At 43.2% G+C, this 17,381-nt stretch overlaps 2 protein-coding genes across 4 annotated transcripts; one reads left to right on the top strand and one right to left on the bottom strand.

Annotated features, from left to right (window-relative positions):
* Positions 1-908: 908 nt before the first annotated feature.
* Positions 909-11,630, top strand: pygl (phosphorylase, glycogen, liver). Of its 2 annotated transcripts, none has more exons than XM_069717719.1 (20): positions 909-1,176; positions 2,556-2,657; positions 2,739-2,817; positions 2,999-3,102; positions 3,595-3,726; positions 3,900-4,011; positions 4,183-4,265; positions 4,877-5,014; positions 5,447-5,539; positions 5,686-5,832; positions 5,928-6,091; positions 7,537-7,651; positions 8,142-8,243; positions 8,880-9,027; positions 9,438-9,496; positions 9,623-9,764; positions 9,836-10,043; positions 10,167-10,301; positions 10,381-10,447; positions 11,346-11,630. In XM_069717719.1, the coding sequence occupies exons 1-20, from the start codon at positions 934-936 to the stop codon at positions 11,532-11,534; spliced, it is 2,562 nt and encodes an 853-aa protein (XP_069573820.1). In that variant the 5' UTR covers positions 909-933; the 3' UTR covers positions 11,535-11,630. The 2 variants fall into 2 exon arrangements, with proteins under 2 accessions (XP_069573820.1, XP_069573821.1); XM_069717720.1 differs by lacking the exon at positions 11,346-11,630 and adding an exon at positions 10,840-11,073.
* Positions 11,631-11,865: 235 nt separating this feature from the next.
* LOC138632279 (lysophosphatidylserine lipase ABHD12-like) lies at positions 11,866-16,905 on the bottom strand. 2 transcript variants are annotated; one of them, XM_069717721.1, is made up of 12 exons: positions 16,669-16,905; positions 15,031-15,133; positions 14,756-14,875; positions 14,519-14,549; positions 14,391-14,436; positions 13,381-13,510; positions 13,255-13,292; positions 12,888-12,967; positions 12,517-12,599; positions 12,291-12,369; positions 12,059-12,192; positions 11,866-11,952 (listed from the first exon to the last, which is right to left on the bottom strand). In XM_069717721.1, the coding sequence occupies exons 1-12, from the start codon at positions 16,769-16,771 to the stop codon at positions 11,925-11,927; spliced, it is 975 nt and encodes a 324-aa protein (XP_069573822.1). In that variant the 5' UTR covers positions 16,772-16,905; the 3' UTR covers positions 11,866-11,924. The 2 variants fall into 2 exon arrangements, with proteins under 2 accessions (XP_069573822.1, XP_069573823.1); XM_069717722.1 differs by lacking the exon at positions 14,756-14,875.
* Positions 16,906-17,381: the final 476 nt, after the last annotated feature.

Genomic DNA, 17,381 nt, shown 5'->3' with positions numbered 1-17,381 from the left:
GCTAAAATCCTCCTCTCGCCCGCCTCCTCAATGGAGTCCAGAGGATTGTCCAGGACAGAGCTAGCCCTTTGGATCAGCTTGTTCAGTCGTCTCCTGTCCTTCTCCGTGCCTGCACAGCCCCAACAGACCACCACGGTGTCGTAGAATGTCCTCAGCAGAGTCCTGCAGACTCCGAAGGACCTCAGTCTTCTCAGGAGATGGAGTCGGCTCTGGCCCTTCTTGAAGAGGACATCCGTGTTGTCCGATCAGTTCAGTTTATTGTTGAGGTGAACACCCAGGAATTTATGTGTCCACAATGTCATTGTCCAATCCCTGGATGTTCACCGGTGTAGTTGGGGTTGCCTTACTGCGGAAATCAATCACCATCTCCTTCGTCTTATTGGCGTTAATCCGGAAGTGATTGAGATCACACCAGTCGACAACGTCAGCGATGGCCTACCTGTACTCCAGATCGTTCCCTTCTGATACACGTCCAACGACAGCTGTATCATCAGAGAACTTCTGGATGTGGCAGCTGTCAGTGTTGTACCTGAAGTCTGACGTGTACACGGAAGGGGGGAGAGCACCGTGCCCTGTGGGACCCCCGTGCTTCAGACACACAGCTGTGAAGCCTCACATACTGCGGTCTGTTGGTGAGGTAGTTGATGGTCCATGCAGTCAGGCGGCCATAGAATCCAGCTCCCTCCAGCTTCACCCCTCTGGCCGTGATATATATATATAAGACGTGCTGTGAGCCTACAGACTGAGATCCATTCATGCTGATACAGATAGTGTTTGTGTTCAGCTCAGCGGAGGCCGGACGAGGAAACACCCTCCCCCTGCTCTGACCAATGAGCAGCACCCTGAGGAGGAGACTTCTGCCTGAAACCTTCCACCCGTACACCTCAGAGCTCCACTTCTTCCCGGACACGCAGAGAGAGAGAGACAGGCAGCATGGCGAAACCTCTCACCGACCAGGAGAAACGCAAGCAGATCAGCATCAGGGGCATCGTGGGGGTGGAGAACGTGGCCGAGCTGAAGAAGGGCTTCAACCGCCACCTGCACTTCACCCTGGTGAAGGACAGGAACATCGCCACCCCCAGGGATTACTACTTCGCCTTGGCACACACTGTGAGGGACCACCTGGTGGGCAGGTGGATCAGAACCCAGCAGTTCTACTACGAGGCAGACCCAAAGGTAAAAGATCACTGAGGCTGCAGTGGAAGTGTAGAAACTGTCAGAATCAGTCTGAGTGTTCAGCTATCTCTACAAGAACAGGACCTTCTTATAAAAGGAGGTTTCTGTCTGTTGTCAAAGAAAAACACTGATTTATTCTTTAAAGAAGATTTTCTTTTACTTTGTAGGGTTGCATAAAACCTTTCAGTTTAAAAGAATTGCTGCATCTTGTTCTTAAAGCTCTCCGTTCATCAAAATGTCGCAGATTCATTCATTTCCTGCTCCTTTAAAGCACAATCAGACAAATTAAATCCTGAATCTGTAATTATATTTAGACCTTGATGGGTTAAGATGAGTGTGTGCAGATGTTGTGATGTTTATGATGACGAATGATGTTTGTGATGAAGAGTAAAGTTTATGTTTGTAATGAAGAGTGGTGTTTATGATCTTTGTGATGAAGAGTGATGTTTGTGATGAAGAGTAATATTTATGATGTTTGTAATGTTTGTGATGAAGAGTGATATTTGTGATGTTTATGACAAAGAGTGGTGTTTGCGATGAAGATGAAGAGTGATGTTTGTGAAGAAGAGTGATGTTTGTGATTAAGAGTGATGTTCATGATGAAGAGTAATATTTATGATGTTTGTGATGAAGAGTGATTTTTGTGATGTTTATGATGAAGAGTGGTGTTTGTGAAGAAGAGTGATGTTTGTGAAGAAGAGTAATGTTTGTGATGAAGTTCTTAAAGCTCTCCGTTCATCAAAATGTCGCAGATTCATTCATTTCCTGCTCCTTTAAAGCACAATGTGATGAAGAGTAATATTTATGATGTTTGTGATGAAGTGATATTTGTGATGTTTATGACGAAAAGTGGTGTTTGTGATGAAGAGTGATGTTTGTGAAGAAGAGTGATGTTTGTGATGAAGAGTGATGTTTATGATGAAGAGTAATATTTATGATGTTTGTGATGAAGAGTGATGTTTGTGATGTTTGTAATGTTTGTGATGAAGTGTAATATTTGTGATGTTTATGACGAAGAGTGGTGTTTGTGATGAAGAGTGATGTTTATGAAGAAGAGTAATCTTTGTGATGAAGAGTGATGTTTGTGAAGAAGAGTGATGTTTGTGATGAAGAGTCATGTTTATGATGAAGAGTAATATTTATGACGTTTGTAATGTTTGTGATGAAGAGTGATGTTTGTGATGTTTGTAATGTTTGTGATGAAGAGTGATATTTGTGAAGAAGAGTGATGTTTGTGATGAAGAGTGATGTTTGTGATGAAGAGTGATGTTTGTGAAGATGAGTGATGTTTGTGATGAGGAGTGATGTTTGTGATGTTTGTGATGAAGAATGATGTTCATGATGTTTATGCTGTTCCTCCTCCTCCTCCTCCTGTCCAGAGGGTGTACTATCTGTCTCTGGAGTTCTACATGGGTCGGACCCTTCAGAACACCATGATCAACCTGGGGCTGCAGAACGCCTGCGATGAGTCCATCTATCAGGTCAGAGAGGCTCACAATGCTCAAACAGGAAGTTCAACACCACACATGAATAACTGAGCTGTTGTTTAATGTGTGCTCCAGCTGGGTCTGGACATGGAGGAGCTGGAAGAGATGGAGGAGGACGCTGGGCTGGGCAACGGAGGGCTGGGCAGGCTGGCGGGTAGGAGAGGACAGTTACAGCAAACAAAAACAGACACTGAAAATAAAAATACTAAAACACCAACAAACATCAACACAATAAACTCTCAGACATCCAAACCTGCAGCACAAACTTTACTTTATTTCTCATTTATCTCCTAAACGGTTATACATCTCTGACCCTGTGTTTTATCCGCTCTCAGCTTGTTTCCTGGATTCGATGGCCACACTGGGCCTCGCAGCATATGGTTACGGCATCAGATATGAGTACGGGATCTTCAACCAGAAGATCAGAGACGGCTGGCAGGTGACACACAGCTTTTTTTTATTTCTAGTATTCATAATAAAGTTTAAGTGAAGCTTCTCTCTGCAGAGCTCGGAGTTCCTCTTTTATCTTTTACTTTGAAAATCAGCCCTCCCCTTTCAGAGAGGGCCGAGGACAGATGAATTAGGTCAGACTGGATGACGAGCTGATCATTAACATACCATCCACTCCTGGTCGACCTCTTTCAGCTCCCGGCAGCGACTCGTTGGTTTCAGACCAACTAAACCAAACAAACATTTCACATGACATCGATAAGAATCCTGAAGCTGCAGATTTATGCCTATCTGATTGCTGCTGGCTGTTTGCAGTTCAGAGCGTCAGAGTAAACATGGACTCCTGGTCACTGAGCCAGAGCCATGAACAGAGGTGGATGAACCTGCAGGGAGGGGAAGTCTCTTGTTTCTTGCATCAGAATAAAGAGATCAGATAAGGTCGTTGACCTCGGAGACCCCTGACTGCTCTGACCTGCTGCAGGTGGAGGAGGCAGATGATTGGCTGAGACACGGGAACCCCTGGGAGAAGGCTCGTCCCGAGTACATGCTGCCGGTCCACTTCTACGGACGAGTGGAGGAGACGAGGGACGGATCCAAATGGGTCGACACGCAGGTACTGATTCTATATCGGGTTAAACACAGGAGAGACAGCAGGTCTTTATTTATTTGTTTAATGGTTAATAACACAGATATAAAGACAGGCAGGACATTGTGTCTCACTCTGTCTCTCTGTTTCTGTCCCTCTGTCTCTGTTTCGGTCTCTGCCTCTGTCTGTCTCTCCGTCAGGTGGTCCTGGCGATGCCCTACGACACGCCCATCCCCGGCTACATGAACAACACAGTGAACACCATGAGGCTGTGGTCGGCCCGCGCCCCCAATGACTTCAACCTCAGAGACTGTGAGCGCTGCAGGCAACACGCTTACCACACGTTTACAACACACTTCCATTTCAACAGAAAAACGCTGCAACACAGCAGGAAGCTGCTGCAACAAGTCTGTGGTGCAGCATCAATTGCTGTCCGGCACATTTTATTTTAACTTTATAAAACAGGATCTGATGTGTCTGCAGTTAACGTTGGAGATTATATCCAGGCAGTTCTGGACAGAAACCTGGCAGAGAACATCTCCAGAGTGCTCTACCCCAACGACAACGTAAGTCCAGGACAGATCAAAGCTCTGAGTCCTCCATGCAGGACCTGCATCATGTCCATCATGTGTATCGTGCTCATCATGTGCATCATCTGCATCATCTACATAATGCGCATCATGTCCATCATGTCCATCATGTCCATCATGTGCATCATGTGTATCATGTGCATCATGTGCATCATGTGCATCATGTCCATCATGTGCATCATGTCCATCATGTGCATCATGTGCATCATGTGCATCATGTCCATCATGTGCATCATGTGCATCATCTGCATCATGTGCATCATGTGCATCATCTGCATCATCTGCATCATCTGCATCATGTCCATAATGTGCATCATGTGCATCATGTGCATCATGTCCATCATGTCCATCATGTGCATCATGTCCATCATGTGCATCATGTGCATCATGTCCATCATGTCCATCATGTGCATCATGTGCATCATGTCCATCATGTGCATCATGTGCATCATGTCCATCATGTGCATCATGTCCATAATGTGCATCATGTGCATGACTAGCATGAGTCTGCAGGAGCATCCTGCATCATTCCCCTCTCTAATGACTCCTAACATTCTCTTCTGTCTCCTCACATCCATCTGCTGCAGTTCTTTGAAGGGAAAGAGCTCCGTCTGAAGCAGGAATACTTCGTGGTGGCCGCCACACTCCAAGACATCATCCGCCGCTTCAAGACCACCAAGAAGGGCAGCCCGGGTCGCACCTCCTTCGAGAGCTTCCCCGACAAAGTGAGTCTCAGAGGCAGACCTCTGCTGAATGAAGGAGAAGTGGTACAGTGTTTGTGTGTTTCAGTTGAGGTTAAGTGTTTTACCAAACTTCACATCATTTCATTTCGTAACTTTGATCGTTGGTCATCAGCAATGGCTTTGATTGCAACAAGATGTTTTTGTTGTTTCGTCACAAACCTGCGTGGCAGGTTTCATATCAGAGCAGAGATCCACCTCACAACATACTTTTTGTGCTTGTTTCCAGCAGCAGTTATTGAGGTCAAAGGTCAACATTTTACTGCTATTTTACTGCTATTTTATTGCTTTTCTATTATTCTATTATTATCTTATTGCTTCTGTATGCTGCTGTAGCGAAAAAATTTCCCCTCGGGGATTAATAAAGTAACTACCTAACCTAACCTAACCTAACCTAACATGTTGTTGTGTTTTCAGGTGGCCATCCAGCTGAATGACACCCACCCGGCGATGGCCATCCCCGAGCTGATGAGGATCTTTGTGGACATCGAGAAGCTCGACTGGGACACGGTGAGACAAACGGACGGACGGGGAGGACGTTCAAACATCAGAGAGACAAATTCAAACATAATGTTCATGTGCAGCAGAGTCTGTAAGGTCAGGAAACAAACCTGAGACGAAGAATAAACTCCCCCCACCCCTCCTCCGCCCTGCAGGCCTGGGACCTCACCAGACGTACCTTTGCCTACACCAACCACACCGTCCTCCCGGAGGCTCTGGAGCGTTGGCCCGTGGAGCTGCTGGAGAAGCTCCTCCCCCGACACCTGCAGATAATCTACCACATCAACCAGGTGCACCTGGACGTACGTAGGACGCCATCACCTGTCTGGTGTTTCTGTTCTCGCAGAGAGATGACGCAGAGGACATCCTGAGGACACATCTCTGTCTGTCTCCGCAGGGGATCGCAGCTTGGTTTCCAGAGGACACGGACAAGCTGAGGAAGATGTCTCTGATCGAAGAGGACGGCTGTAAGAGGGTGAACATGGCTCACCTGTGCATTGTGGGCTCTCACGCTGTCAACGGAGTTGCAGAGATTCACTCCAACATCATCAAGACCGATGTGTGAGTCTCAACAAAAAAAACACAAAACTACTGAACCGGGAGTCCAAAACACTCATGAGGTCGTTTTAAACATTAGCACAACTATTACTGAAACAAGCCTGATGTTACCGGACAGACGCATTTGAGACCAAAACATTCCAATGATCTAAAAAAAATTAAAACAATTTAAAAAAACAATGTGAGACCGGTGCAGCGAAAAGACAGAGATGACGAAAATGTAGAGGACAGATTTAAAACTCAAACAACAGTCAGAGCTGAAAATAGAGAAAAAAGAAGTAAAAATAGATCAAAACTAAATAAAGACAATGAAATGCATTCAAAAGAGATTAAAAGTAGATATTTATAATATTAATGAGAGTTAAATCAGACCTTTAAGATCAAAGATTAGGAGATAATAAGAAGAGACACCTGGTCAGTTTACCTGTCAAGAGATTTCACCATCAGACAGAAAACAGTTCTCTGAGAAACTTGTTGCTACATGAGAATGTACCCACTCATCACCACAGGATTGAATCATCAGCTCGTTACACACACACACACACACACACACACACACACACACACACACACACACACACACACACTGAACAACAACTGAGTGAAGAAATACCACACACACCCACAGAACCTGAAACACACAGAAGGGAACAGTGAAGGATATCGGAGTAATTTCCGTGTCTTTACTGAAAATAATGAAAGTTCACTTCTGCATTGACGTCCAATAATCTCTGATGGAGATGTAACTTTCAAAACTTAGAATCTTTAAAAGTATTCAGGTTAAATACTATTAAATTCAAGTAAGAATAATTCAGGTTCTAGTGACACATACATCTGCACATGTTCAAGTTCAAATGAATGGAAACCAGTGGAACTTTGGAAATATATCCAAACACTGTTCATACTTTAAAATGCTAACATGCTAATCTTTAGCATCTTAGCCTGTTAGCATGTGCTAATCAGCGAGTCAGAGATCATCGAGGATGTTTGACTTTATCTCTTGAACTCTGAATATTTGAAGGAACTTCTCTGAAACTTAAACAGAAAGTTGTGAAGAATCTGAAAGTGTTGGAACATTTCCAGCCTTCTGGCAAATTAAGACTTGGAAGGAAATCGTGGAAAGGAAAACTGTGCTGTTTAGATAGATAGATAGATGGATAGATAATTTATCAATCCAGCTACGGGAAATGTTTTTTTGCTACAGCAGCATATACAGATACAGGGCAAAGCAATAAAAATTACAGAATTAAAAAAATAGAGGTTGTAAAAAATATTTAAAAAAATTAAATGCACATTATATACAACTTCTATACAAATAAAAATATAATTATATTAAACTAAACAAAACAATTCAACTTTATTGACAGAACGTGATCAAGGAGCGGTCAGCTGGTTCTAACCCATGACTCTCTTGTCCCTCTGAAACGTTTCCCTCCTTCCTGCTGCAGGTTCCGTGACTTCAGTGAACTGGAGCCGGGGAAGTTTCAGAACAAAACCAACGGCATCACTCCCAGACGCTGGCTGCTGCTGTGTAACCCCGGACTGGCTGAGCTAATCGCTGAGGTTGGAGTGAGCTGCACCAATCAGACACACAACCTACAGAGACATATAATCTGTAGACACACAATCTATTGACACACAATCTGTAGACACACAGTCTACAGACACACAATCTGTAGACACAGTCTACAGATGCACAATCTGTAAACACACAATCTGTAGACACAGTCTACAGACACACAATCTGTAGACACACAATCTGTAAACGCACAATCTACAGACACACAATCTACGGACGCACAATTTTTACACATACAATCTGTACACGCACAATCTACAGACACACAATCTATAGACACACAATGTGTAGACACACAATCTGTAGACATACAATCTACAGACACACAGTTTACAGACATACAGTCTACAGACATACAATCTGTAGACACACAGTCTGATCCTGGGAGAACCTCCTGTCCTCTGTCAGATTGTCAGGATGTCATCGCTGTCTCACTCGTCTCACTGTCTCACTGTCCCCTTCACCGTCCTCCAGGTCATCGGGGAGGATTACGTGAAGGACCTCAGTCAGCTGGAGAAACTCAACGACTTCGTGGACGACGCAGCCTTAATCAGAGACGTGTCCAAGATCAAACAGGTAGAGGACTTTATGATCCACTGCTATGATCACTGGGTCTGTTCAGATTCACATTTTGTATTAAAAAGAAACTCTAAATGTAAAAGATGAACCTGAAGCCTTTCAGGTCGGAAGAGAGGAGATTATAAAACATTTTAGAGAATAACTGTATTCTTCTTTTCATTCTGAGAGTTCACGGCCCCTTTTGATTAATCTGGCGACCATTTGGAAGCCCTAACCCCTACTTTGAACAACCTCTGGACTAAAATCACTGCAGTGAAACTCTTGAGTAAAGGAGCTGCTGTTGCAGTGTGTCAGGGAGGAGATGCTGTTTCACATTGTTGCATCATCATCATCTGCAATAATGTCATTCATTGCAGACGTGTTCCTGCAGATGAACTGACAGGAAGTGACGAGAGAACAGAGATGAGTTGAGACACAGACAACCATGTTTGATCTTCATGTTGCATCATGAATCTGTATTTTATTATTATTATTCTTCACGCCCCAGCATGCTCTCTGAAGGAGCAACGGTTCATTCTGCAGATTTAAATTGAGAACGTGTTTCAACAGAACTCACCTGTGACTCAGCACCCCCCCCCCCTCACCCTTCAACCTCCCCCCTTCCCCGCTCTCGTGTTTCTGATGCTTTTGCAGGACAACAAGCTGAAGTTTGCCCAGTACCTGGAGAAAGAGTACCGGGTCCAGATCAACCCATCCTCCATGTTCGACGTGCACGTCAAGAGAATCCACGAGTACAAGAGGCAGTTGCTCAACTGCCTGCACATCATCGCCATGTACAACCGTACGTAACGCAAGCTCTCATCAGTCTGACTCTGAGTGACGACAGTCTGACCTCCTGGTGAGACGATCCTCCAAACAGATCTACTCCGACAGGTTCAGTCAGAACCAGTGAATTTACCCGGCGGTGAACAACATGTTGGTGATGTTCACTGAATTGAAAATGTTCCCCACAGTCACAGAATAATATCAGACACAATCAGAACAGCTCTCAGACTGAATGAAGCTCAGAGAAGACTCACATGTGTGCATTAAATAGGTAGCTGCAGCAGGTTAGCTTACCATAAAGACTGAGAACAGAACCAGATTATTTGATCGCAGTGATTTCAGAGATCAAACTTTAGATTTAATCTGTTTATATTTTGTTTTTATTAAACTTCATCCCTCATATTGTCCTTGTTTGTCTCCTCTAAGGAATCAGGAAGAACCCAACGGCTCCGTTCGTCCCTCGGACAGTGATCATCGGTGGGAAGGTGAGAGCTAGGCCTCAGCACACCTGACCACAGACTGAATATATAAATCTATGGTCACACCTGACAAGGCTGAAGAGCAGCAGCAGGTTAGTTTGACAGTGAGTGGTCCTCTGTCTCCCCCTGCAGGCCGCCCCTGGGTACCACATGGCAAAGATGATCATCAAGCTGATCACCTCGGTGGGTGAGGTGGTGAACAACGACCCGGTGGTGGGCAACAAGCTGAAGGTGATCTTCCTGGAGAACTACCGAGTGTCTCTGGCAGAGAAAGGTACCATCCATCCCATAATACTCTCCATTCAACAAGGGAAGATGATCTCTAACCGACCCACTCCTCCTCAGTGATCCCCGCCACGGACCTGTCTGAGCAGATCTCCACCGCCGGCACCGAGGCCTCCGGAACAGGAAACATGAAGTTCATGCTGAATGGAGCTCTGACCATCGGCACCATGGACGGAGCCAACGTGGAGATGGCCGAGGAAGCGGGGGAGGAGAACCTCTTCATCTTCGGCATGAGGGTGGAGGACGTGGCTGAGCTCGACAGGAAGGGGTAACATGTATTTCTGATCTCTGATGGATGATGTCATGTAGTTAAATGTTCCTTTACAGTTTCTGAGATCTATTAGAGATGATGTCATGTTGTTAAATGTTCCTGTGGCGTGTTGTTTCGCAGGTATGATGCCATGTCGTACTACAAGAGGATCCCTGAGCTGAAACAAGTGATGGATCAGATCACCAGTGGATTCTTCAGCCCTAAAAATCCCGATCTGTTCAAAGACCTCACCAACATGCTCTTCAAAAACGACCGGTGAGGAATGTTTTTAGGCTTTCTGTTGTTGTCAGAATCTGTGATTTACTTGATTTATTCGTCCTCCGTCTCTCCTCAGCTTCAAAGTGTTCGCTGACTTTGAAGACTACTTGAAGAGCCAAGAAAAAGTCAACAAGCTCTATCAGGTAACTTTTCAGTCACACACACCACGATCATGTCTTTAGACCCTCGAGATCAGACTTAGACACAGGTGTTTTTATCTGTCTATTTATTTTATTTTATTTAAACCTGCAGTGCAGAATGTTTGTCTCCCTGTCTGAGTCAGAGTAATTAGGTTAGGTTAGTTACTTTATTAATCCCCGAGGGGACATTTTTTACAGTACTACAGTCAACAGGTAGTGATGTCATTGGCTCCTAGACTGTATATAAAAGTGGATGAAGCTTCTGTCTGCTTTAAACGGCAATACCACTGATGGCCACCAGGGGCTGGCTCAGGAAAAACCTCTTTCTATAGCAATAATCAGATATCAGGCATCAAAAAGCAGTATGTTTAGGGGCGTGTCTGTTTGATTGACAGGCCGGTGGTGGTCGGGGCATGGTGTCCTCAGGTTGCCAATCAGATCCACCGCTGCTCTTCCCCCAGCTCGCCCAAATATGGTCACTTCCTGCTCCAAAAAAACAAAGATGGCGACTGCAGAAATTCCGAACTTGGAACCAGAAGTAATCCGGGTTGGCCAGTCGAAGTCTGTGGTGCACACAGTCTGCCCACTGAGCATGCTCAGTACAATCCGGCCTGCAGCAGGACGTCTCACCAGACTCCAGATTTAACAACACTGTTTACTGTGAAATAACAGAAGTTATTCAGCTGTGACATTCCTGTTTGGCTTTAACATAACAGACGTTCATTTATTAATGTCCTGCACTAGTTTAAGGCCCCAAATTAGCTTCTATAATCATTATACAAACACTTAAAATTATCATTATAACGGTTAGATTAATGTTAGTTTATTAGATTAATAGATTATCTGATCTGATTTTATCAGTGACAGTAAATCTAAAAACATGTTGTTTCTTGTCTTGAAGAACCCGACAGAGTGGACGAAGATGGTGATCAGGAACATCGCTGCGACCGGAAAGTTCTCCAGCGACAGAACCATCACAGAGTATGCCACCGAGGTGTGGGGGGTGGAGCCCACCGACCTGAAGATCCCGCTTCCCAACGAGCCACGAGAGGCCTTCGAGGAAACAGCCAGAGCTCTGAAGAAGATGTGAGGTGGCTTCCTTTCTTCTGTTTCCACAGTTTTAACCTGCGCTGGACTTTCTCAAGGACTGTAGGATGTAAACCTTCACGTTTTTGCTGTCAGAGCTCCGTTAGAGTCCTTTATCCCCACGCAGACGAGGCGCTGAGAATATTTAACATTCCTCAGTGTGAGGCTGCAGCTGGACATCACACAGCAGTTGACTCGGCACAATATTTCATTACATTCCTGTCTCCTGTTCAGAGACAAAAACGTTTATCTTAATCTGTTCTGGTAGAACTTCCTCATTTCAGTACAAACTCCTGCAGTTCCTATTCTTCTGGTGTTGAAATAAAAACATGACGTGTTGATGAAGAGATTTTATTTCATTTTTTAAAGAACAAACTTTGAGATGAATGCTGCTCTAATGTTTCAGATCTTGTAGAAACTTCCTGCAAACAAAACAGAAGAAGTTTAATACAGTTTATAGACGCATTCATTATTAGACCAGAAGTTAAAAAGGATCCACCTGTTTTTATTATTTTAGATTTAACTCACTGAACTGTGTGAGACAGACCGGGGTCCTTGTAGATGCTGCTGTGGGAGAATCCCAGCTCTGCTTTGTAGGAGATCATCTCAACCTGAACCTGTGTGTTCAGTCTTCTCTTAGTCTGCAAGGAGATCTGGTACAGCTGAGGACAACACACACACACACACACTGTTTCAGCAGGGAGGCAGCAGTGTGCACAAGGAAGAGGAGAGGAAGAGGAGAGGAAGAGGATGACTGTACCTTCTGACCCATGTGATAGGGAACGACGCTGTCGTCCTCTGCATGCAGGATGAGAAGGGGGCTGCTCAGAGACTTCAAGCTGCACCGATGATGGAGGAAGAACACAGTGATAGTCAGAGTTAATAAAATAGGAACTTAAATTTGCACCACAGAAGATATCACGTGACCTCATTATATTATTTTTATAGGTGTTATTATAGCTGTAGATAAAGCAGGTTTTTCTTACTTTTCCTCGTTAGTGAACACGATGTTGATCGTCTCCATCGTGCTCCACAGCAGACTCTGAAACCCGGGAAGGAACCAGTACATCTGGGAGGAGAGAGAGACATATGTGTAATATCCTGTGCATGGTAATAACATGAAAATATGTGCAGAACAGAACTGACTGCATGACAAACAATCAGCTGAGTCAGCAGTTCAAAACAAACAGGAAGAAACAGGAACTCGTTGCAGAGCAGCGGGTCAGTAATCGAAATGTTCTGGAGAGGCAGAAGTGTGGTTTTATTAATACAGACTTTATGTAACAGTGGCTCCATTATTAGCAGTTAAACAGAATAAATCAGGGTTTATACACGAGCTTCACAGAACCGGCCTCACCTTGGCCAGCGGATGTGTGATGACCACTTCTCTGATTCTGGTGTATGGAGCTTCCAGGATTAAAGCCTCAACTGCAGACCCTGATATCAAAGACGGGAAGTAAACACAGTCTGAGATGGATGTCTGTGGTTTCAGTTTAAAGTTTGAGACTCTTTATTTATTAAAACATCAGGCTGCAGCATGTGAAACCATCTGCAGGAATTCTGAGGCCTTTTTACTTGTTTATGATCAATTCTTTGTTGGTATTTTATCACGTTTGAGTAATAATGAGGAAAATGAACAGACCGCACAATGCTGAAGATGATTAATCAGTCATTAAAATCAATAATTAACTTTACAGGACATTTAAAGAAAAACCTAAACCCACCTTGTTCTTGTATTTTCACTGCAGTGTTGGTTGCCACTCTGTGATGACAACAACAAAAAGATTACTTTCTCCCTCCACAGTATTTTCTCTGTTTGTGTCACTTAGCGAGTGAAGAGAGGAACCGACCCAGAGCCCAGAGAGTGTCCCCACAGACACACCAGGCCTCCTCCGCTGTGCTGCAGTACCCAGTGGTACAGGTAGAGGGCGTCGCTGGTCAGTCCGGCCTCACTGGGCTCCCCGGTGGAATCTCCAAAACCTCAGGGACACCATAAACTCATCACATCCACAGAAGGCATGATAAACTGTTGACCTCTAACCTTTGACCTGTTGTTTAAAATTTAAGTTTAAAATTAACTTTTTATTTTTCCTTTCCTGTTTTTTCTTCCATCTGACCTCCTGACAGTAGAGTCAATAAAGAGAAGGTCTTTCCTTTGACCATAACACACCATAAACTGAAACTAAAATGTTAGATAAGTTCTGCATCACTGAATATGTTTTCTGTTTGTTCTGCAGACTTTCACAGTTTGGACCTCAGTCTAGTTTTTGTGCTCCTGGTTTCCACATCGTCTCTCTTCATATAAGCCCCTCCCACCTGTCCTGCTGTCCCTGTCTCCATCAGCTGATTCCACTCTGCTAATCAGTCCTGCAGTCTGTTCCACTCTGAACTTCAGTGTTCTGTTTATTTGTTGGTTTCTGATTCTGGATGTTGGACTTCAGCCTCTCTTCTCTTTGTGTTTGGTTTTGCTCGTCTGGATTGTTTCATCCATTACATGATCGCTTTTGTTTACCTGAGTCACAGTCGACACAGGTGTGTTTACCTGAACCTCTGACACCTAAAAACTAAATCCTATAAAGATCAAATAACAGAAATCAAAACAAAATAATCCAGGAATCTGGGACGGAAAATATTGCATAAAATGTTCTGTCAACGCCAACTATAGAGTGAGCGTGAAAATCTTATTTACATTATAAATAAAATGCATAATTTTCTTTCCTGAAGGACTCATAAAAATTATGTTCATCAGTATTTTGCAAAATATTGTTGATAACTGAATGTTAAATGTATTTTTAGATGTTAAATATGACCCAAAGTTACCCAGCACCCCGACCACAGCGTCAGGTCTTTATCACCTTACCTCTGTAGTCCAAAGATAGAACATGGTTCCCTGCAGCACTTAAGATCTACGACAGAAAAGATCAGAATTAAAGTCAGAAACCTTTTCCAACACTGACGACCTGCCGTACTTCAGGAGAAACATCTTACCTTCACCATTTGTACTCTGTGATTTACCGCCCTGCAGACATGAAATGAAACAACAATAAACACAAATAAAAACAAACAAACAAATAAACAAGTGGCTTCCTGCCTGATTCATTCTGACCCTCAAAGCCTACCGTGTATTGTTGCTGAGGATAAAACCCCCATCAGTCATGTAATAATACCCACTAGACTCTTATTAGGATCAGTTCAAGGATCTCCATCCTGCTGCTCTCATCCCACCTGGTCCCCACATTGCCATGGAGATAGATAATAACAGGACGGCCGTCTCCCAGAGTCTCCCGGTACCACTCGGGGCTTTTCCCGGTGGCCTCCTCCCATTGGCTGGCAGGGAGCGTATGCCTGAGAGACACAAAGCCAGAGAGAAGAGCACAAACAAACCTTCAGCAGGTTTCTAAGTGGGTCTCCTGCAGCTGAATGACTGACTTGGCTCACTCAGCAGCCACCTGTTGTATTTAACAGTACTGTTGCAGTTAGATGGACAGAGCGGTACCTACCACACTCCCACTGAGACGCCCTCCTCTGTGTCCAGGTAGAAGTTACATGTGTGGTTCAGCACGTCTTCAGGTCGGCTCAGATCCACAGAAAATGGAAACCTCACTGCAGCAGACAGCAATACTCCAGGTCAGTGTGGTTCTCTTTATATACTGACATCATACTGTATCATGTCATTCTGTAATTCATAATACTACATTGCATTATATACTGTCACATTGTAATTCATAATACCACACCGCATTATGTACTGTAATACTGTATCATATCATACTGTAAGGCATAAAACCACACCGCATTATATACTGTCATACTGTATTATATCATACTGTAATTCATAATACCACATAGCATTATATACTATCATACTGTATCACATCATACTGTAATTCATAATACTACACCGCATTATGTACTATCATACTGTATCATAAACTATAATTAATAATACTACACCGCATTATGTACTGTCATACTGTATCATATCATACTGTAGTGCATTATAGCACACCGTATTGTACTGTTACATTGTATCATATCATATGGTGTTGTTTTCTATCATAATATATGGTATCATTCTATACTATGCTGTATAGTAGTGTTATGATAAGGAACGTATTCACTGCAGTATCGTATCATGCCGTATCGTATCGTATCATATCGTACCGTACCGTACCATATCGCATCGTACCGTACCATATCGTATCGTATCGTATCGTATCGTATCATACCGTAGCATATCGTATTGTAGTATATCATACCATACAGTATCATATCATACTGTAGCATATCGTATCATATTGTATCGTATCATACCGTAGCATATCGTATCGTAGTATATCATACCATACAGTATCATATATACTGTAGCATATCGTATCATATCGTACCGTATCGTATTGTATTGTATCGTATCATATCCTACCGTAGCATATCGTACTGTATCATATCGTACCGTACAGTATCGTATTGCATTGTATCATATCGTATCATATCGTAAAGCATTGTATCATATCGCACCGTATTATATCGTATCGTATCGTATTGTATTGTACACTATCGTATCATACCGTATTACATAGTACTGTATCATATCATATCGTATCATAACCTACTGTATAATATCGTGCAGTATCAGATCGTATCGTATTGTACAGTACAGTAGTACAGTACAGTACAGTACAGTACCGTACCGTATCATATCGTGTTGTACCGTATCGTATTGAATCATATCTACAGTATCGTATCATACCGTACAATATTGCATTATGTCATACCGTACCGTATTATTATATTGTACTTTAGCACACCACTTACTAATACGTTTGTGTGACACCAGTGTAACGAATCTGTTTACGGGTCTTTGTATTGTAATGAATCGCGACTAAATATGAAAATAATTTATATAATTTGGATAATGAAAAGTAATGAGCGATAATAAACAAAACACGACAACAGCAAACAACTTGATCAATAGTTTACATAAATTAAAACTGTTTTTTTTTTCTGCAATAATGTGTGAGAACATTTAAAACAGACCACAGTGTGTCTGACCATTTGCTCTGTACAGCATTATTTAAACAATTACAACTACTGATCTGTGAGGACCCAACTGTCCCCTGAATGAGCACATTACTTACACATGTGAGAGAAGATGGCGTGGCCCAGAGTCCAGGGTAACAGGTAGACGATAACAGGCACTGAGAGGTAGACCAGGATCACAAATGACAGCAGTCTCTTCATCTCTGATGCAACTGAGATTATTTATGAGCTGCAGCAACACAATCTGTCCCCTGTCTCCTGTCCTCTGTCTCCTGGTTCCTGAATCCTGATGGCAGTTCTGCTTTGACAGACGGAGAACCCTGCAGAGTCCTGACCTATGAGAGTTGAGGAATACAGAGAATTGAGGTCAATGTTCAGCTGGGACTAATCCAGTCCTCTGCTGCTATTGGTTCAGATTAGATAGTCAGTCTGGCATTCAGAGAGGTGTCAGCTGACACAGGAAGTAAAAGTGTTCTATAGAAGACGATAAAGAATTCATGTTCTGGGTCGACAAATATTAAGAAGCTTTTATGTCAGAAATCTACAAAGATTTGGTGACACTAACATCCCTACTGCCCCTCTCAGGCCACTTCAGTTAACAAAACCCAGGGTACTGCAAGGCATCATGGGTATTGAAGTTTTATTTTATATGAACACAACAGATGTTTAAATAGGTTTGCTTTCTTTCATTCTTTCATTGTTCTGGTGGTTTTATATTAAAACTCCCAATGTTTCTCCCAATGTTTAATCTAAATTAACTATTTAAAACCCTACTTTTTCTGTTTTGTCACAGTTTGGTTGTAGGAAGTGA

This window comes from Brachyistius frenatus, unplaced genomic scaffold (assembly GCF_029030835.1).
Source record: "Brachyistius frenatus isolate BFR_SWC_R1_liver_20210118 unplaced genomic scaffold, ASM2903083v1 Contig_178, whole genome shotgun sequence".
Classification (NCBI taxonomy): domain Eukaryota; kingdom Metazoa; phylum Chordata; class Actinopteri; family Embiotocidae; genus Brachyistius; species Brachyistius frenatus.
The sequence above is the reverse complement of the archived record's forward strand: the minus strand, read 5'-3'. Positions and strand labels throughout refer to the sequence as shown.